The 21,328-nt window shown below is 43.7% G+C and overlaps 2 protein-coding genes across 4 annotated transcripts in view; one reads left to right on the top strand and one right to left on the bottom strand.

Moving 5' to 3' along the window:
* Window positions 1-12,588, top strand: part of LOC142580092 (lysoplasmalogenase TMEM86A) — a 70,153-nt gene extending 57,565 nt beyond the window's left edge. Inside the window, exon 3 of the mRNA XM_075690874.1 lies at window positions 9,739-12,588. Within this exon, the coding sequence (XP_075546989.1) occupies window positions 9,739-10,133 (395 nt within the window). The 3' untranslated portion in view covers window positions 10,134-12,588. The remainder of the gene's footprint in view (window positions 1-9,738) is intronic.
* A 7,099-nt stretch (window positions 12,589-19,687) lies between these two features.
* The window catches only part of LOC142580091 (tyrosine-protein phosphatase non-receptor type 7-like), a 166,977-nt gene continuing 165,336 nt past the window's right edge, over window positions 19,688-21,328 (bottom strand). For all 3 annotated transcript variants that reach the window (XM_075690869.1, XM_075690871.1, XM_075690872.1), the window contains one exon: window positions 19,688-19,937. In XM_075690869.1, coding sequence (XP_075546984.1) covers window positions 19,769-19,937 — 169 coding nt within the window. In that variant the 3' untranslated portion in view covers window positions 19,688-19,768. The remainder of the gene's footprint in view (window positions 19,938-21,328) is intronic.

Raw genomic sequence — 21,328 nt, 5'->3', positions numbered from 1 at the left:
AAACATTATACAAAAATTTTCTTCTAAATCATGACATTTGCTATAAGTAAATATGCTTCTTGAATTGTTATCCTGGTTGGAAAAAATAGCTGTGTTTCGTGATTTGAGCGTATGTATTATTACGTGTTGCATTTCAAGTTTGTCAGATCTATAAGTTCATGTGAATGGTCTATGTGTACAACGTGCAAGAAAGTCCATAACAAAATGTGCGAACAATGTGCATAAGTAGACCTGTATAAAATGGAAGTGTGTGTACCTGTATGTACAATGTCAACAGAACCAAGTGCCTTGGTCAGAAAAAGCACAACCTCTAGGTCTTGCTAAAAAACAAGAATATTTTTTGAAAGATTTTATCAGACTAAAGTGATTTATTATTTCTCTTTAGCGTTCCTTTAATGTTTAACTTGTGCGGTTTCACGCAGAGCAGCCGGCAGCATGTGTCATTTTTAGTGTAGTAAGCTTGCCGCTGCTGATGTCGTGTGCAGTTCTGGATCACTCTTGTTGTTCCTAGTTTTTATGAGCAAACGATTATGCAAACTTAAGAAAACACTGAACTAAATTTTATTTCTCGGTGTGTGCTTTCATGGAAATCTTAGACTTGTTCCAAACACAGGAGTACATGCTCCAAAAGTAAATTTTGCCTGCTTCATCAACTGCTCGAAAACACTGAAAGGCATTCCCACCAATGTTATTGCCTACTGGACCAATAGCTAGTTTGTTGCCCACAGAACAATAGTTGGCATCGGTGTTAACAAAAGGGTCCAGTAAGTGTGATTCGTTGGTTGCCTATTTATTTCCTGTTGGACCAATAGGGACTGGAAATGCACTTAAAACATAATTTCCCCATCAAAACAAACGTTTGGGCGAGTTGGTAAGACATATTTGGAACAAAACAGCACGGTCCGTGTCGTCTCTCCCTGCTTGTCCCCGTGAAAACCGCGCTGTTTTGTATCAAAAATAATTTCCCCAATTACCTGATTGTGCCACTCAAGCTAAATAAGTGTACCAAACATGGTATGATGGGAGCAGTGCATCAGATTCCAAAGTATAGTTGCTATGCCCCGTCTCTGTTACTGTCCTCACGTCGGGCAATAAAAAAAAAAAAAAAAAAATAGGAGGACCCTTAAGCTTCGCCCACTCATTCGCTCGGGATGCTCTTGACGAGACGAAGGGGAGAAGCGGGCGAGTGGCGCGCCACCTTTCGGGGCAGCGACGTACATTGTGAGGAGGGGGTCTTCTGTGTTTGCCACAAGATGGCTCTGCGTGTGCGCCAAGCACAGAAGAAATGTAACGGAAATGTACTTCGCTACTCGTTTAACTGCGACTTCTGTCATTTACATGCTCATAATTACCGATATACACCGCAGTATAACTTTCTACGGCATGTTTCTAAGGCAACACCGCATTCACTAGAGGTGCTTTTGTCACGCTTTGAACCATCGAACTCATGGCTGAGTGGTAGCGTCTCCGTCTCACACTCTGCAGACCCTGGTTCGATTCCCACCCAGCCCACCTTGCAAATTTTTATTTATGAATAGCCTTCCGAGATTATTCGCTCACGTCCAACGCCGACGGCACCAGGTTTTCTGCGACACGAGCTCCTTAACACTGTCGCATTAAAAAGAGCTGCCGTGGTCAGAACAAAATACTTACGCTATTGCACGCAGGCAGTTTTTTAGTAGCCAGTGTATTAGACTATGGTGCACCATAATCTTCATCATGCAGCCTATTTCAAATGCTTCAGGATCTCCATTAACCTTTTTCATGTGCCAGCCAGCTACATCCTGTCCCTGCAACTTTTTTCATCTCATCACAACGCCCAATCATTTTCTGTTCTCCGCTGCATTTTCCCTGGCATCCATTCGATAGCAAGCATTTCCCATAGAAAAACCAATAGCATTTTAGATTATTGACACCAATATGTGTATTGGTCCTACAGGTGTTGCTGTTCTAAATGCAGTTCAGTTGTGCAAATGCATTGGTCCATATTTGCTTAAACGGTCTACTGGTCCTATATGCACATCGGTCCAGTAAGATCAGTCAGCCAACCATAGGGGCGACTGTGCATCCTGTATGCTCAATTTCATACACTGCACACAAGATGTGGCATTCCATTTGTATTACTATAATAGACCACCGATTATTTGTCCTGTACATTTACATGACCTGCCCAGCTCCACTTCTTAATCACAGCTAGAATATCAGCTATCCCTGTTTGCTCTAAAATCCACACATCAATTTTTCTGTCTCATAACACTGCAGCTATCATTTTGTGTGTTGTCACTCATTGCATGGTTTTTTAGCTTCATCTTGAGTTTCATTGTTCTCCAATTCCATTTCCGTAGTTTGGTTAGCACTGGTAGAATGCACTTACTGTAGAATCTTGAAGGTTGTTGGCTCTCTGCCATTCATGACTAATTGAGAATGCCGGCTGTATGCACTTTAACTAATTTTTATTCGCCTGTAAACTTATTCTCACGAGAAAGATCCCGGTTGACTGCGTGGCCTAGGTAAATGTACTCCTGCAGACTGTGCTGGAGGACAAATTAAATTCTAAAAAAATGCAATTTTGATCATTGTGATAGCTAATGCTGATCATATTTTAATCATTTTGATGTTGTAGCTAGAAGACGGCATGAGTAGAAGTTTTCCAAATATGTTGAACTTGCACTTTGACAATTTTGTGTGCTTGTACATCTACATGTGCATCATATCAGTATCTCTTGTGACAAGTGCTATGATCACACTGCGGTGTGCAGGACGCCACATAAGATAAGGAAGTATCGAGTCAGGGTGACAAACAGGTCTATCTATCTAAGCCCAGGTGACGGCCACGAGTGCCCCATGTGGCCATGAGGGGCGGATGAGAGAAGATTGTGGCTTTACCTATACTGGCTTTACCTATACACATATAGGTGCCATATTGCAAACACATGAGCGAACGTGTGCAAGCTTAGTTTTGCGATACAGCAGAGCACACAAATATGCCCGTCTCTCAACCCTCTTGTGATACAAACTTGTTTTGCCCAGTGGAAAACTGTATGTGACTTTCCCGGTATAGCCACCATAGTGATAAGCCTTTTGTCATAACAATGTTGGCCTTTTGTTAGATGGTGCAAAAGAAACAAATATTAATTGGCTATTGTTGAATTTTAGACAATGTTAACGTCCTAAACCATTTACAGTAAAACCTCGTTAAACCGTACCCGCTTAAACAGTAGTTTCGGTTTAAAAGTAGTAAAGTCAATTCCCCGACTCAGCGGCCATTGAACATAATGTATTTAGTATCTGCATAAACCGTACCAGCTTATTGCGTACGCATCGGTTAAAACGTAGCGTTTCCAGTTTTCGTCGCGCAAACACGGCGGTGCGTCGTCTCCACCGGGCGGTCCGGCAGAACAACAAGCCTCAGAGATCGGTACAACGGCCTCCAAGCGCCCTGTGCGTTTGCAAGTGAAGCCGCATCAACATCAACATCATTTCGACGCCGTGCCCATAGAGAAAGAAAAATGCCGTGCCAGAGAGCGAGAGCGCGTTATGGCGTCGTGCAAGCGAGGACTCGCGTCATGCCGAAGCTCGGATAAATAAGACGCCGGGTGCTCAGCATAGAAGAAAAATTAGACATCGTCCGTGCTATCGAACGTGACACGAAGAAGTCGGCGCTGGCCCGCGACATGGATCTGCTGTTGACTACAGTGTGTGGCATTTGGAATGCGAAGTTGCTCGGCAGCGCTGCTGCGACCGCGAAGAGATGTCGGCTACGAGGTTCGACTTTTCGCCATCGTTGCCTCTGTTGTTGCTGAAGTGTCGACTAGCGACAGTGATGAGGACGACACGGAAAGCGACAGCACGGGCGATTCAGGCCCGACAGTGGCAGAAGTTGCGCGTTACGTCAGCCTTGTGAATGCAATCGTCGCAACGAGAACAGGGGCGCGATAACGTAACTATTCCAAACGAAAAGTTTTCCGAACTCCGGCACCCGGCAATGAAAAAGGCGCCCCGGAACTTATGCAGCACTAGTGCGCGCGTGCACGGAGAATACGTAACGCCAACGAGGAATCTGCCGTGCGAGTGTTTGCCGAGAGGAGGAGGGCTGGCTGAGAAGCTGGCACGCAGCTTGAGTAAGTTTGAGGCTGCTGTCGTCGTGCTAGGCCGCCGCGGCATCAAACGAAAATAACACTTATGTCGCGCGAAGTGAATAAATGCTGCATGTTTTTTCCCCTTTCATCGCACTCTCTCTGAGTTCCGTTTTCTACAGGTAAGTGGGCGATCTCATGCTATTTCGGTTAAACAGTACTACCGTTTAGTACGTACTTTTTCCGAGCTCCGGCCGACTACGGTTTAACGAGGTTTCACTGTATTTGTTCTTTGATATAGTAGTGGTTAATTGCTACAATAGGTATGTGACTTTGCAAACATCTGTTCTGTGAAATATCTTGAACAGTAAAGTTAAGCAACATATGCATAGCTTTAGGCAATTTTATATAGGGTTTTTAGGTGTCACCATATTATATTCTAGTGTGATGCTGCAGTAAAATTTCAAAGAGCAAGATACTAGTTGCACAGGTTCATTTGACACTGCACCAGTGCCCTATCTGTGTTTAACCACGTAATAGCAAGAGTATGTATCTTTACAGGCTGGCATTCTCAAGATGGTGGTACTATTCAGCAGTGGAAACCAAGACACATCTGTGAATGGTATCACATAACCTTGAGAGAAATATTATAGGTTAAGCTGCTGCCGATGAGCTCGAGATTGTGGATACGACTCCCATTCACAGAGCCTGCATTTCGATAGACTCGTTCTTGTTCACAGTGCCCTGCGTGGACATTGAGGATTCTTGGGGGGCCAAATAATCTGTAGCCCTCCACTGTAATACTGCCACGACCTTGACACAACTGACAGCCACTTGGTGCAATTTGGTGCAACATGCTAGGCATGTTGGGTTCCACCCTAAAGAAGACAATTACGAAGGGGCCAGGACAGCTTCATAAAAGATCTATAGCGTCGACCGAAGTCTTTTGTGCTTTTGTCTGTGACAAATTCGTGGAGGTGCCAGGTATGTGTCTATGTACTCTGACCCCCAGGAACTGGAAGTGAACAACCTACACAAAAGCCGATGGCTTCAAAGACTGCCTCCAGAATACGGCCTGCGAGACTGCGAGACTGTGTTGCTCCCTGTGTCCCACAACACTGAGATATTTCACGCTCCTAGGGTCCCAGAAGCAACAGGAAGGGCCTTGATGAGAAATTTTGGCTGCGTCACCATTATCACGTTGATGACGGGAACCTTGTCTCCATTTCTCAGCTGGAGATAGCTGTTGCGTATCTGATTCTGGTGCGCTACTTTGGTGGGGGCATAACTGTACGATGCCTGTAGTCTGTTATTAGAGCCTGCTTGGCTGTTGTACGATCTGTGGTCCTTTCCACCACACATGTAACAGATGATGGCTGTGTTGGCCGTGGGTTTGTTGTGACATAGCTGGCGTGGGTGGCTTCCGCGATAGCAGAGGTAACAACACAGTAGTGGCGGACAGCCGTTTCCCCTCTTTTCAGTTTCCTGTCTCTCGGCTACGACTAGATCACCTTTCTTTGTTTTCGTGAGATTTACTCCACCTTGAGCTTCCAAGAATCGCTCTGCCAGCTCTAATATATCATCCAAAGATCCTGCCTTCCTCTCCTTTAGGTAAAGCGACAAATTCGGACCACAACCATGCAGAATGCTCTGTCTAATCAGCAGTGTGTGAAGGGAGCTGTACTTGGTATTGGTTTTGGAAAGTTCGACCCATCTATCGAAATAATGACTTAGCCGAGCTGTATATTGGGTTGCCGATCCAGCCCCCACTGGTTTCTCGTTATTGAATCTGTCTCGAAACCCACCTGCAGTGAAGCGAAAGCGTCTCAGGAGAGCAGTCTTCACTTTTGTGTAGTCCGCTGCATCATCTGGCGGTAACCTTCCGTAAATGTTAAGCACTTATCCGCTTAAACAGGTTGAAAGTGCGGTCAACCACTGGCCTTCGGGCCACTTCTGACCTCTGGTGATACTCTCAAACCGCTGGATGAATGCGCCCAAATCATCCCTTCTTTCATCGAAGGAGACGAGAAGCCTGCTAGTGTTTATCCATAAAGTGTGCTCCTCCGGGACTTCTAGGTGCTTGCTGCTAGCCCTGCTTCCGTTGCCATTTTGATTAAGCTGAATCCTTAATTGTAACAACTGTAATTCCCGCTCTCTGGCTTCCTTCGCCGACACTCTTTCTCTGCGCTCTTTCTCTTTTTCCTCTCGAGCCAACAACTCTTCTTGGGCTACTGCCTGCCCCTGTTGTGTTGCAACCTATGTCCTTAGCTCAGTGCCCTCTAGGCCTAACTGTTTGGCTTGTTCTATCCACTTGTCGAACTCCGTTCCCTCCAAAACTTGCGCACTGACAATTTGTGTTCACGTGCATTCAACAGTGGGCAACAATGTGTCAGTAGCACTAATCGATCAATCTCCACGATTCTCGTTTTTCGTCCACCATGCTGCCTTTGTACAGAATGTCCTGTCGCAGATGCCAGTTTAATGTCACGGCTTGTCACCCGTTTGCCGTCGGTGCAAAGTCTTCGGCGGGGTACACAAGCCGGTTGGTTGTTCTGTACTCAAGCGAACACAGCGAAGGAGTCAATTAAGAGTTGGGAGAAAGAGAGAAAAAAAAATTTATAGACTGACAACAACACACAATTTAAATGAAACTTACAAAAAGCACAAGAACACTAATGCACATTCACTTAATCTAAATCAGTGATGAAGACAAAAGAAGTATAACGAACAGTTAACAGTAAATATATAAATTAACACTACACAAAACAGACTTAACAGGGGTCAACTAAACAGAGTTAAAAAGAAAACAAATGATGGCATACGCATGGCCGGGCAGCAGCAGCAAGTCCATAAAGCGTGTAGTCGACAGCAGAGCTTTCCCGAAGAATGCTGGCAAACCGATCTCGTTGCGGTGGATGCGATTGCTGGGCTGGGTTTCCTGGGAGTCTAGGTCTGACGTCTTCCCTTGAGCAGGTTGAGCTAACTTGAGGGGAACTACCGTAAGCTTCGTTGCAGACGTTAGTTTGTTGTCTCTTACATCAACTAGTAACTTGCAGTTCAGATGCAGTTAGGTGGCCTAGGCAGTACTGGGCAGCACTAGCTCCTTGACGCTTTTCAGCAGATTGTAGGCTCAGCTTCTAGACTGCTTAGCTTGGTCTAAAAACTGCGTTTAAATAACTTCTCCTTTCCCTAGTTCCCTGTGTCGGGGAATGGCAGATATTGGTGACGATCCAATCAAGTTCACTCAATTGTATCCTGGCTCCTCCCAAAGTCTTGGCTGTGCCCCTTTTAATCAGGGGCGAGGGAACAGGTGCTTCCCATCTGCTGTTAGAGGTTGCGCTCTTGTATTGCACCAGACATGCACACCCTTGAGTCCGTGACGCGCCTCAATTGTTTTGTTCACAAACACAGGAGAAATGACGGCAGCCGGCCATATGATGCTGTTGGCACACCTACACTGTCAGCTATTCGTGGGCACAGGATTACACCGAGACAACACAAATTTCAGAGTATTCGCACCCTTGCCTTCTTAGCAAGCTTCTCAATGCTCACGCAGGGCAGAGAGCACATAGGGGTTCCTACAAAAAGTGGTCGGGACGTTACGGTCGCGCCGATGACAAAAAGACAATAATCTTTAAACCTGCCTTCGACTTCTTTTGGCCGCATGCCCAAGTGGCCGGCGATAACCGTCTTGCTCGTCGGTTCCTATTCCTACGACCTTTTGGTGCCCATTGATCGGTGCTTCACCAAATCGAATAATGCTGCACTGCGACACCGCTCCAAATTTGCTAAAGAGTGCATTGGAATAACAGCTCATAATTTCAAAAAAAAAAAAAGAAGCTCCCTCACACAATGCAAAACAAAGCCAAGTGGAACAGCAATCAGTACTTCACGATAACTATTTCCCAGCTGGAAGTGTGTGAATCGCAAAATTTCAGCTCAAATCATAATTGCCATGAGTAGTAATGTTTAAAATCTGAATGTGGAACTGAACATATAACGCAGATTGATGGCACTTAAAGGGTCAATATATTTGTAAGGGGTTAAATGAATTGCAATTTTGTGTGCTAAATAAAAACAAGAAATTAAAAATCAGGAATGGCAGTGCTACTATACCATCACTGACAGAGATTTAACAATTGCGAAAACATAATTGCATTGACAGAAGACAAATTTTGATAAATGTGGCAGTGGTAATCAGGTCTTTCTTGCTAATTGCTGCTGTATGATGGTTACCACAGTGGCTACCGCAGTGTAGCCACTTTAGAAGTTATGCAACAGGGAGTTGCAAGCTGAGCCAATATATTGTAAGGATATCTGAAAAAAAAAAAGGAAACGAAAAAAAAAAAGCTTCTGATTACTACTTATCTCAAAAGTTAATGGATGTTCGGAAAATAAAACCGTGCAGTTTCACAGTGCACAGACATAAGATTTTTGTCAATTTAAGTGCACAGCATGGGATGTAATTATCAGGTGTGAACTTGGGGAAAGGTACAATCCAGCTGGTGCATGGTACTGGATGCCAACTGTATCACTAAAGGTTCAGGTAATATAACATCTTTGTCACGTTTCTTTCTTTGGCAATCACTGATGCTTTGTCCCAGTTAACGCCACTGTTGCACTAACTGGCGTACATGTTGTGCCCGTGTATTGTACAGATAGTTGTTCTTATCACTTGTGCCTTTTCCGTCGTCTTGAGAATTGACCGCTTTCATTTCACCAATGTAACTGTAGTAGCAGTCTGTGTGGGAAATTTAGTAAACAACTGCTGCAAAATTTTCATATTCTAAGCAGTCCTTTACATTGACAAGCTTGTTGAATTCATGTATGGTGCAAATGCTAACAAGTTCTGCCATTTTTAGCTAAAACACAAGTTAACTATACTGTGTTTTGTGTGGTTTGCATCAAAATACTTTTTATTTTTACCAATGACCAGTGGGTTGCCATAACAGCACAGTGAAATATGTGCCTGTCTATTATCAAAGATGTATCAGCATTTTTGCAGTTTTTTTTAATTGTATTTTTGCTATTGTTATTATTATTCAGATGTAGAAGCATGTGGTGTCTGCAGAGCACCTATGGGGTTTCGATTGTGTAATGACTGAGAGAGTTGTGACAGCTGATCGTTCATGCTGTGCCTAAGGTGTAACTTTATGCTGTCTAAGTGATAACTGTCCTGTCTGGTGTTTGGCCGTGGCTCTTGCTAGATCTTAAAAATGTGCATTTTGATGCGGCATAGCTGCAATTTCAGCTAAAGGTAACTATTTGTAACTAGCATGCTGCAGCTTCAATGAAATGATGCAGATTGGCTGTATTATTCCCACCACGTATTCCTGATGTCACAATTAACCTTATCATACGGTACTGTGATTAGTGGCAATAAAGGTGTCAGTTTTTCTTCGCAGTGGTAATCATCTGGAAAGGAGACATGATTAACTTGACAAAATTTTCCTGGAAGCTGCCTTGCTCCTTTCTTCTTGCCAGTGCAGTTGAGATCTGTACTGGTGTAGTTGAAATTCACCCATCCACAAATTTCATTTGCTACAGTCAGTTCCAATGCTAAATTTAAAACATTCACATTAAAGTGATAATCCACAAATGAGCACCTAGTGTGTGCATGTGCTAACAAATGACACACCACTGTGGCTGTTTTCTTGTGCAGGTGTGTACCTCTTCGCTGTGCCCTTGTACGGCTTTGTGCTCATGGTCATGGTGTGGCGTGGCGTCTCACGGGTGCGATTCTTCGATGACCTCTGGACTTGGACCAAGTTGTGCTCTTGCTTCGGCGGCATCCTCTTTGCGGCCTCCGACCTGCTCATTGCACTCAACCTCTTCTACCTGAGTGCTCCGCCCAGCTACATCCAGCATGTCATTATGCTCTCGTACTACGCAGCACAACTTGGGATAGCACTGTCAGTTGTCGACTGCCGCACTATGGCAGCCATTAGTGCTGCAAACGAGCAGCCAGCGCCCTGCCGCAATGGTAGCTCCTGCTCCACAAATGCTGCAGCGTCTGCTACACACGTTCCGAGTACATCCAAGACAAAGCTAGAATAGACCACGGCCACTGAGAGAGATGGACACTGCGGCAAACCATATCGTTAGAGGGCCGCACACATTCTTTTCGATGAACAAAACCTGTTGCATGTTTCCTTGACATGTGGAGTGTCACCTAGAGCACCATAAATGTGAAGTCATTGCCTACGATGCAGCTACCGGATGCCTTCCAGAATGAGCTCTTTTACATTGCAGAGCATGCACAAGGCACAGCAAAGGAATTTATTGTGTTCATAGTACTGTGTCGCAAACATTCTTTCTGTGAACAAAACTGCGCGTGTGCCTGGTTGCTGAACAGTGGCTATAGCTGTTGCCTGCCGTACATCCACTTGTTTTCTGCAAGAATGCACTGAGCTTGCGATATGAAACAGCTGGCATTGTCATTTATGTGCATCCTGGACTGTGTGCATGTTGAAGCTACATATTATTGACTGAGGAGCAGACCTACCTGGTCTGCATCCGTCAACTGGTTGCCTGTGCCAATTATGGTCTGGCATGGATGGCAGCTTCGCACTGGACGAGAAGCTGCCAGTGGGGCCGTCTCTGTGGGTCAAGGTGCAACAGAGCTGCCAGCCAATTTTGGCTGCATTGCAGTGAGTGTGTGCAATGGTGCGTCACTATAGTGAGGCTGATAGCGCGTTAAAAAGACAAGGACGAAAGTGAGACGTGACACACACAGGCGCTAACTTGCAACAATCTTTATTTCGAGGAAGGGACCCATACATATATACAACTTTTTCACGTACATCATACATGCACTGTTTGCAAAAAAACCCTTACACACTATTGCGCAGGTACGATAACTCTTTGCGGGAAAGGGCAATTGATGGTTTAGACACACAGTTATCGCCAAGCCTATCAATCATTTCTACTTCTATAATTTCGCGAGTTATCCTACCTCGCGCTTTTCCCACAATGGAGCAGTCTCTGTATGCTGGAGCACACGTCGAGTGGTCACCATCATTCACCCCGGCGACAGTGTAGCTGCAATGCCTGCAGTGGGCGCCAAGGAACCCACCCCGCTTTTTCTGCTACATTATACCGGTGTTCCTTTAAACGCTCGTTGGGGCATCTCGAAATAAAAATTGTTGCAAATTAGCGCCTGTGTGTGTCACGCCTCACTTTCGTCCTTGTCTTTTTAACGCGCTATAAGCCTCACGATGTCTTACCAACAAGCCCAAATCACTGCTTTACAGCGTCACTATACATTGTCATTCCCACATCCACACAGGCACTTTTTCTCTGGGCAGGTAGAAGTTTCCTGCACTGCTATGCTGCCATCGTCTTGGAATATAGGATTTCTTAGGTCAGGTGTACAGCATATTAATATGTACAACAGTGCATCATATACTTGTGCATGCTTTCACTGTTTCCGCCTAGATAGATATATTGCCTAAGGTCTTACAACAGACTCTGGGACACTTCATCCCAGCCTTGACAACTCACAAGCACAGCTGAAACCTGGTGGTGATGTTTGTCATGTTTCGCACCTGACCTACGAATTTTCCTCGGTCAGTGTTATCGTGATGAGGGAAGGGAGAAAGCTGGTTCTCTACTTCCAAGGAGTCTGCATAACCTTACTCAAGATTCTGTAGCTGTCCCGCACAGTATCGGTGTAAAGAAACTCAAGTCCAACTAAGTTAAATGAAACTTTGTAGTAACTATTCTTGTTTACATTTTATGTGCATGCTTGTTATCACTTGTTTTATGAAATTTTGTGATGCATCTCAGAATTAGGCCAGAGGCTGTATCTTGTAATGATTCCTTTTCTACTGTTTGTGACTTTTGTCATTTCCTGAATCAAAACGACAACATTGCTATTGCCAGGATTGGCCACTCAGCCGGACGGATGATGACAAAGTAGCATCAGAGGGGAAGAATCCATGCAAAGCAGAGCCCTTAAAGTGGCCCTGAAACACTTTCCCAACTAGTCATAGAATGGTCTTAGAATGGTATTAAAGGGCGCCACCTTGTGAATCTCATGCCCCCCAAATTTTTAGGATCCTCTGATGCAGCTATGCGCAACTGTCGTGTGCAGATCAGTGCAAAGATGAAATTATTCTTCTGTCCTTTTGAGACCGTAGGCACATGTATGTTTCATTTATTTAACTGAAATTTTGCAATCGCAGCATTACTGATATTATTCTCGTGATCACAAAATCAGCCAATAGCTGTTTGCGAGGCCAGCTTCTTGCGATGCTGCTGCGTGACGACATTGTTGAAGCGAGGGCAAGTGATCTTTTGCTCTTGTTGACACAAGATTGTCAATTCCCCGCTGCATGCCATGCAATAATATTTGGCTCGCATGTTCAACGGAGCCTCTTCTACAGGTTGGCAACGTTTCCTTGCTATGTTCAAAAAGTGTTTCAGGGTACTCTTAATGAAGGTTTGGTGGATTCATGGAAAGGTTCGCTGGTCTATGTAGGTATGTAAATAAAATATATACTGGAATGTGTGCAGTGGTTAGTATCATTTTTCATGTTTGCCTTAAAAACTCTTGCTGTTATTTAAATGTCAGATTCTTTTATTTGATCACGGTGTGACAGTATACTTTACATGCATGCACACAACTTTCTGAGCACATTTTCTTTAGGTATGTACAGGTTATGGAAGAGCACTGTTTTAGTTGACACAACCATTGAGGGTAGGTGTGTTCGTTCACCAATACAGAATTCAATTGCTGGCTACCGATTTGGTGAAGCTGATACTGTAATGCACATGTCTTGATTTGTACAGCCACTTTAATAAGGGTGTTATGTCAGTTGATGCTCTTTTCAAGCTGTAATTAAGACACAGCCACAGTTTGCAATGGCATATTCTATAGCTTAACGTATGGCACTTAACATGCTGAGTTGGGAAAGGAGAGTGGGTGCATTGTGGCCATGTGGTTAACTTCCACTAATTCGGCACTCGTAAGGCATGTAATATTAATTTACATTGCCTGACACTCAAATTGCCACATGTATATGAATACATTGCTTTTTGTAACTCTCAGATTAAAATGATGTGCACCAAAGATTCTTACCAAAATTGCTGGATGGAACTCTGGTGCTACGGTTGTCAGCTACCATGGGTCAGCTACCATTAGCACACAGATCTGTCCTGCCTTTATGCTTGTGCCTTCATACGTTCCTGTGGCTCTATTTACTGCGTTTTATCTGCACTTTCATTGCATAAATTTCAAGGAAATCCTGTTTCTGTTAGCGCGGAAGGCAATCAGGCTCTACGCACATGTGTAATTATTGCAAAATTTTGTATTTATACTGCAATACTTCGTTGAAAGTGATCAGTTTCCAAAGTCGCAAATTTGAAGCTAGAAGAGCAAAGTTTAGGGCAAGTCCATGTGTACTAACCACGCTGGCTGAGCTGCCATGCTTGCAGCTCCCACAGCAGTAGTGCCAGGATTACTTCCGGTGACTTTTGTAGGAAACTCCATCTGTTACAGTGGCTTTCACCTGATGCGCATTAGGTCGCAGGTTCGAATCTCAGCCATGGCAACTGTATTCCAATTCCGGAACGTAAAAACGCTCGTAGTACTCTGCAATGTGGTAAAACATTAATCTCAACCCTTCCACTATGGTGTCCCTCATAATCCCTTTGTTATTTTGGTATGTTAAACCCCATTAACCACTATATCAATCAACCAATGTAAAATGCTACGTGCAATACGGTTTTTTTATTATTCAAACAGATTTCGGAAAGAAATTGCATGCCAAATTTTTTTAGCGATTTTGGGGACAGATATCTTTGGAAGTGATGCTACCTTTACCAATTTCTTCTAAGCAGGAAGGACTTCACTCCTGGTTGGCTTTAATTTGCAATTCTGGCTTTGCCAACTTGCATGTAGAATTAAAACATAAATTTAGTATCATATAAAAGCTCGATATCTTGTTAAGCAATGGTGAAAATATGAGATGTGTCTGATTTTCATAACTACATTAATTTCAGATAGAACCTGAGATGGCAGCGGCAGTAGCTAGTTTCACATCCATGGAGTTACGGGGCATCGTAAACATTGTTTTTTCTTCGAAAGTCTGCAAAAGACTGAATTAAGATGGCAAGCTGGGCGAGTTGGTGATTGAACATGTTCCTATGGGTGGGCAGCGCAACCCGGACAAAAGACTAGAGGAAGTACACAATACGAGCGCAGACTAACAACTGGTTTATTATTTCAAGCAACGAACTATAATATACATAAAATGTAAACCCGTGTAAAGTGACGTTTACAAGGGTGTTAGCCTATCTTGAGTGATAGAAGTCAGGCTGACGCATGCGCCCGAGTTCACATGCATGAAGTAGGCCTCTACAATCTCACAGTTAATTTGATGCATATTTTTATACACTATTTCCGTTTGTTCAAACATGGATTTGCATGAGCAAACTCTACAATGCGCGGCCAGATTACAACCTGTTTCATTCCCGATTGCACCTTGGTGCTCCCTAAGGCGGATGTTAAGGCAGCGTCCCATCTGCCCAAAGTACATGTTGCCGCACGAAAGTGGAATGACGTAGACCACTCCCACCGAGCATGCCACAATCTGCCCCAAGTGTTTGACGCGGCATGTAGCTTTGGACGCCTGTTTAGGTCTATTGACAAGATTGCAAATCTTGTTTAAGGAATTCTTTGCTGAAAAGATTACTTGAACACATTTCATGGCTGTGTTTTTTAACCCATGCCCCATCTGATGTACATAAAGAATGATTGCGTACTTTTTAACTTTTTCTATCTGTGTTTGGGGTGCTTCCCCTTTTTTTACTTTCTTCACTAGCCCTTCACATATTGACATGATAATGGCACTTAGAAAGTCATGCCACCACCTCGCCAATCTGAGCTTTTCGTAACAACTCAATCTTCTAGAGAAGGCCGGTTTTCCCAAATCCATTATTTTTCTAATGTTTCTAATTTCAAGACTGGACATTTTACCATTGAAGACGAACCCCGCAGTGGGCGCTTCCTAACCTCAACATAACCGGCAACAAGCAATAATGTCCATAAGCTGATTCTCGAGGATAGATGGATATCTGCCAAAAAGATAGCCCAGTTACTTGACACCTCCAGGGAGTGTGTTGGTTTCATTACTACCAATATCCTACACATGCGCAAGCTTTCAGCAAAGTGGTTGCCAAAGTGTTTGAACAGTGAACAGAAAGAGGCAGGAGTTGAGGCATCCAGCACTGTTTTGGCCCATTTTGATGATACAAAGGATTTTTTGGATAGGTCAGTGACCGAGGATGAAACCTGGCTCCCCATTTATGACCCAGGAACCAAGGAACAGCCAAAGGAATAGCGTCACAGTGGGTCCCCGTGCACGACTAAGTTCCGCACCCAGAAATCGGTCGAAAAAGTCATGGCATCAATTTTCTGGGACAAAGACGATATTTTTTTGGTGGACTACCTGCCTCAGGGCTTTAGTATAACTTAAGAGTAATACACCAGCCTCCTGAAGCAGTTGTCAGAGAGACATCATTACATTCATTTCAAGAGCATCTGAATTGATTGTTGTTAAGTGACCTTGTCACTGTATTCTCTTGTTGAATTTCTATGTGCAATTTTGTTTTCTTTGTGTCTGTAATTCTGTATCTTAACGCAATGTTTCCCACCTGCTATGATCTTGTGTACAAGATCGCAGTATTCATAAATAAAAAGGAGGCAGTAAAGACGATACACTGGAGAAAGTTGACCAAAGGGATCCTTTTGTTGCACGATAATGCACCTTCACATGTCCAAAGTTATGGCTGCCAAACTGAAAACCCTGTGTTTCCAATCGGTCCACCATCCCCCTATTCACCTGACTCGGTGCCTTCTTACTATGCGTTTCCTAACTTGAAGAAACTCCTGAAGGGTCGTCATTCTGACGACATTGTTGATTTCAAACATGCTACAGAGAGCTTGTTTGATGACCTATCACAAGGTTTTTCCGTAAGTGGATTAGAAGAGCTGAAGCAACGATATAACAAGTGCATCAGTCATCATCATCATCATCAGCTTGGTTACGCCCACTGCAGGGCAAAGGCCTCCCATACTTCTCCAACAACCCCGGTCTACTAATTGTGGCCATGCCATGCCTGCAAACTTCTTAATCTCATCCGCCCACCTAACTTTCTGCCGCCCCCTGCTATGCTTCCCTTCCCTTGGGATCCAGTCCGTAACCCTTAATGACCATCGGTTATCTTCCCTCCTCATTACATGTCCTGCCTATGCTCATTTCTTTTTCTTGATTTCAACTAAGATGTCATTAACTCGCGTTTGTTCCCTCACCCAATCTGCTCTTTTCTTATCCCTTAACGTTACACCTATCATTCTTCTTTCCATAGCTCGTTGCGCCGTCCTCAATTTGAGTAGAACCCTTTTTGTAAGCCTCCAGGTTTCTGCCCCGTAGGTGAGTACTGGTAAGACACAGCTATTATATACTTTTCTCTTGAGGGATAATGGCGGACAACGGCGGACAGGCCGCCATTGGAATATGAACCTGACAACGTTTAACGCTAGAACGTTATCTAGTGAGGCGAGTCTAGCAGTGCTATTGGAGGAATTAGAGGGCAGTAAATGGGATATAATAGGGCTCAGTGAAGTTAGTAGGCCGAAAGAAGCCCATACAGTGCTAAACAGCGGACACGTCCTGTGCTACCGGGGCTTAGCGGAGAGAAGAGAACTAGGAGTCGGATTCCTGATTAATAAGAATATAGCTGGTAACATACAGGAATTCTATAGCATTAACGAGAGGGTGGCAGGTCTTGTTGTGAAACTTAATAAGAGGTACAAAATGAAGATTATACAGGTCTACGTCCCTACATCCAGTCATGATGACCAGGAAGTCGAAAGCTTCTATGAAGACGTGGAATCGGCGATGGGTAGAGTGAAAACTAAATACACTATACTAATGGGCGACTTTAATGCCAAGGTAGGCAAGAAGCAGGCTGGAGACAAGGCAGTGGGAGAATATGGCATAGGCACTAGGAATAGCAGGGGAGTTATTAGTAGAGTTTGCGGAACAGAATAATATGAGGATAATGAATACCTTCTTCCGCAAGCGGGACAGCCGTAAGTGGACCTGGAGGAGCCCGAACGGCGAGACTAGAAATGAAATAAGACTTCATACTCTGCGCTAACCCTGGCATCATACAAGATGTGGACGTGCTCGGCAAGGTGCGCTGCAGTGACCATAGGATGGTAAGAACTCGAATTAGCCTAGACCTGAGGAGGGAACGGAAGAAACTGGTACATAAGAAGCCCATTAATGAGTTAGCGGTAAGAGGGAAAATAGAGGAATTCCAGATCAAGCTACAGAACAGGTATTCGGCTTTAACTCCAGAAGAGGACCTTAGCGTTGAAGCAATGAACGACAATCTTGTGGGCATCATTAAGGGGTGTGCAATGGAAGTCGGTGGTAACTCCGTTAGGCAGGATACCAGCAAACTATCGCAGGAGACGAAAGATCTGATCAAGAAACACCAATGTATGAAAGCATCTAACCCTACAGCTAGAATAGAACTGGCAGAACTTTCGAAGTTAATCAACAAGCGTAAGACAGCTGACATAAGGAAGTATAATATGGATAGAATTGAACATGCTCTCAGGAACGGAGGAAGCCTAAAAAACAGTGAAGAAGAAACTGGGAATTGGCAGGAATCAGATGCATGCGTTAAGAGACAAAGCAGGCAATATCATTACTAGTATGGATGAGATAGTTCAAGTGGCTGAGGATTTCTATAGAGATTTATACAGTACCAGTGGCACCCTCGACGATAATGGAAGAGAAATTAGTCCAGAGGAATTCTAAATCCCAAAGGTAACGCCGGAAGAAGTAAAGAAAGCCTTGGGAGATATGCAAAGGGGGAAGGCAGCTGGGGAGGATCAGGTAACAACAGATTTGTTAAAGGATGGTGGACAGATTGTTCTAGAGAAACTGGCCACCCTGTATACGCAATGCCTCATGACCTCGAGCGTACCGGAATCTTGGAAGAACGCTAACATAATCCTAATCCATAAGAAAGGGGACGCCAAAGACTTGAAAAATTATAGACCGATCAGCTTACTATCCGTTGCCTACAAACTATTTACTAAGGTAATCGCAAATAGAATCGGGAACACCTTAGACTTCTGTCAAGCAAAGGACCAGGCAGGATTCTGTAAAGGCTACTCAACAATAGATCATATTCACACTATCAATCAGGTGATAGAGAAATGTGCGGAATATAACCAACCCTTATATATAGCTTTCATTGATTACGAGAAAGCGTTTGATTCTGTCGAAACCTCAGCAGTCATAGAGGCATTACGGAATCAGGGTGTAGACGAGCCATATGTAAAAATACTGAAAGATATCTATAGCGGCTCCACAGCCACCGTATTCCTCCATAAAGCAAGCAACAAAATCCCAATAAAGAAAGGCGTCAGGCAGGGAGATACGATATCTCCAATGCTATTCACAGCATGTTTACAGGAGGTATTCAGAGACCTGGATTGGGAAGAATTGGGGATAAAAGTTAATGGAGAATACCTTAGTAACTTGCGATTCGCTGATGATATTGCCTTGCTTAGTAACTCAGGGGACCAATTGCAATGCATGCTCACTGACCTGGAGAGGCAAAGCAGAAGAGTGGGTCTAAAAATTAATCTGCAGAAAACTAAAGTACTAATGCTTAACAGTCTCGGAAGAGAACAGCAATTTACAATAGGCAGCGAGGCACTGGAAGTCGTAAGGGAATACATCTACTTAGGGCAGGTAGTGACGGCAGATCCGGATCATGAGACGGAAATAATCAGAAGAATAAGAATGGGCTGGGGTGCGTTTGGCAGGCATTCTCAGATCATGAACAGCAGGTTGCATCAGTCAGAGGGGGGAATATGTTGAATATATGTGTACTTTCAAAACTTTCACTCTTTTCTTTCTGTGCAAAGCCAGGAACTTTTCAGCACGCCCTCGTAAATGCAGGAAACACTGCTGGCAAATATTAAGCAAACTTGTTTCACCTGTATTTGAACTGCCGCATTCTATTGCATTAAAGCAATGTGCCATGCAAGTTTGTGTGTGGGTACATATATAGCTGGCCCTAATGAGTGTCGTTAGCCTAGAATAAAGAGACTGCACGTACTTACTCTTGACTTTCGCAGGCCCGATTTTCGTGCTTCACCGATGTCAAGTGAATGCTCAGGACAGCCTCCTGAGGTTGGGAAGGGGGCATCTGGTGCTAGTCGCATTAAAATAAACTCAGTTGAAGCTCCAATGGTGTGTGACACTTGTTTTCATACATGCTGATGCACTTGAGGTATCACATTAGAGCATTTCAGCCTAGCAGAGTCATACTTGTGCCAGACACGTATGCAGTTAACCGACATTGTGTTATTCACCTGGCTGCTTTACTTGTACTGCAATGCAGGTTCCTGCTGTAGTTGGAGCATTTGGGATCGGGTTATTGAAATTTCAGGGGTGCCAGACCCTTCCTGGTACAAAGGTCAAAGTGGGATACGTTGTCCTTGGGCTAGTTGATTGGTGCTCGATGAATCCATTGTAGTGCAAATAAAATGAACACAAGAACGGACACCACGGATACTGCATTTGCAACTGGTTTATTGCAGTTGCCCTAGAAGACTAGAAAAAACTTATATTAATGTGTGCAGATGCACAGGTTTGTCACGACAAAGCATTGAAAAGAAAAAAAAAAAACGCATCTCGCCTCCAAATAGACGCACAGAAGTATCGCTGATGCAAATCCTTGCCTCTTTTCTTGGAATGCACTTGATGTGGGGGATTGCACGGTACCACTTGGCGCAGCATGGACAATAGTTCCCCTTCGGTCAATCTGGCAAGGCAAAGAGTGCTGTAAAGGCCACTCTGCAACATGGTAGTAGTTCATTGGTACTACTTCTGCATTGTGAGGTAAACAAGTAAAAAAAAAAAAATATGAAGTAAACAAGGCAGCTGGACACGGGCATTGGCAGAATGTTCCTTTATCACTTGTGGAGCACATGCTAGACCCACAGCCTGACATTCCTTGACAGAAGTAAAATGCAAAGATGAAGAGGAATGTTGGCAGATGAGGATCCTCATAGAAAACTATAGAAGAACATAGAAGACTACTTTTTTTTTGCTTCGAAATAAAGTTGACTACAGAGGCTGTTTGAACCGTTTCTATTAGGGTGTGTAAAAACAATAATACATAGACTGATGGATTGTGGATGAAACACTAATCAAAATTAAACGTTATAATATGGCCATCATCGGGCATGGCATTGCTTTACGAGCTCCCACATTGGAACTGCAATAGCTTTAAAAACACAGCTCCAACTTCTGTAGTTGCGTTAGGGCTTCTTGGCTTTTAACATAACATCGGTTTTCTGTATCGATGACTTTTGTGTAATGAGGCCTACTGGGCTGCAGTATCAAAAGGCACAGAACAGGAACAGGAGTGCTGGTAATTGCGTATACTGAAAAAAAAAAAAAAGCACGCAGAACTGTTGCAATGACCACTGTATGCTACTTATGTGCTGTAAACCTGTCGGGAGTGCTATATTCATGGCGAGGCTAGTACTGTATATTTAATTAATATTTTTTAAACAAGTACGATACAAAAATGTTTCTAGAGAATGCGACTTTTAACTATGATGTCACCACAGGTGCCTGCTGTTCCTGGGTACATCTGCTATATTACAATACGGTATATGATTATTATTATTACTATTGTTATGATTACTATTATTTACAATACTGCCATCTTGTACGAGACCATAGCAGGTGGAAAGTGAATACATGGAAAAAGTTTTTCAAAAAATGTTATACAGAGATTGGAATCCAATAACAGCAACGCAATGACAAGAATGGCTGTAGTAGCAGTTCTTGTAGTCAGACCAAATCAGCACGGAATTAGAATACACTTCATTATATATGCATAATTAGAATACAGATCATTATAATGTCATTACTAGGTAAAATACAATGCTACAAGCAGAAAAGTAATCCAAGAGAGTGTAGCAGCAACTGTTTTGGCGAAATTCGCAATGTTGCTGCAGGCAGTGGTGCAGACACCATTTGCATGTCGCTGCTCATAATTATGGCACCTAAAATGTTTTCACACTGCAGTAACAAACTTTTGCTGTCTACTTGATAATGTTAGTGTTATTGCTTATCGCTTTTTCCAGCATATTAGCTAAAATGGTTGTCAGCTTGGATGAAGTCACTGTTTGATGTGAAAGC

Source organism: Dermacentor variabilis, chromosome 4 (genome assembly GCF_050947875.1).
Source record: "Dermacentor variabilis isolate Ectoservices chromosome 4, ASM5094787v1, whole genome shotgun sequence".
NCBI classification, from domain to species: Eukaryota; Metazoa; Arthropoda; class Arachnida; order Ixodida; family Ixodidae; genus Dermacentor; species Dermacentor variabilis.
The sequence above is the reverse complement of the archived record's forward strand: the minus strand, read 5'-3'. Positions and strand labels throughout refer to the sequence as shown.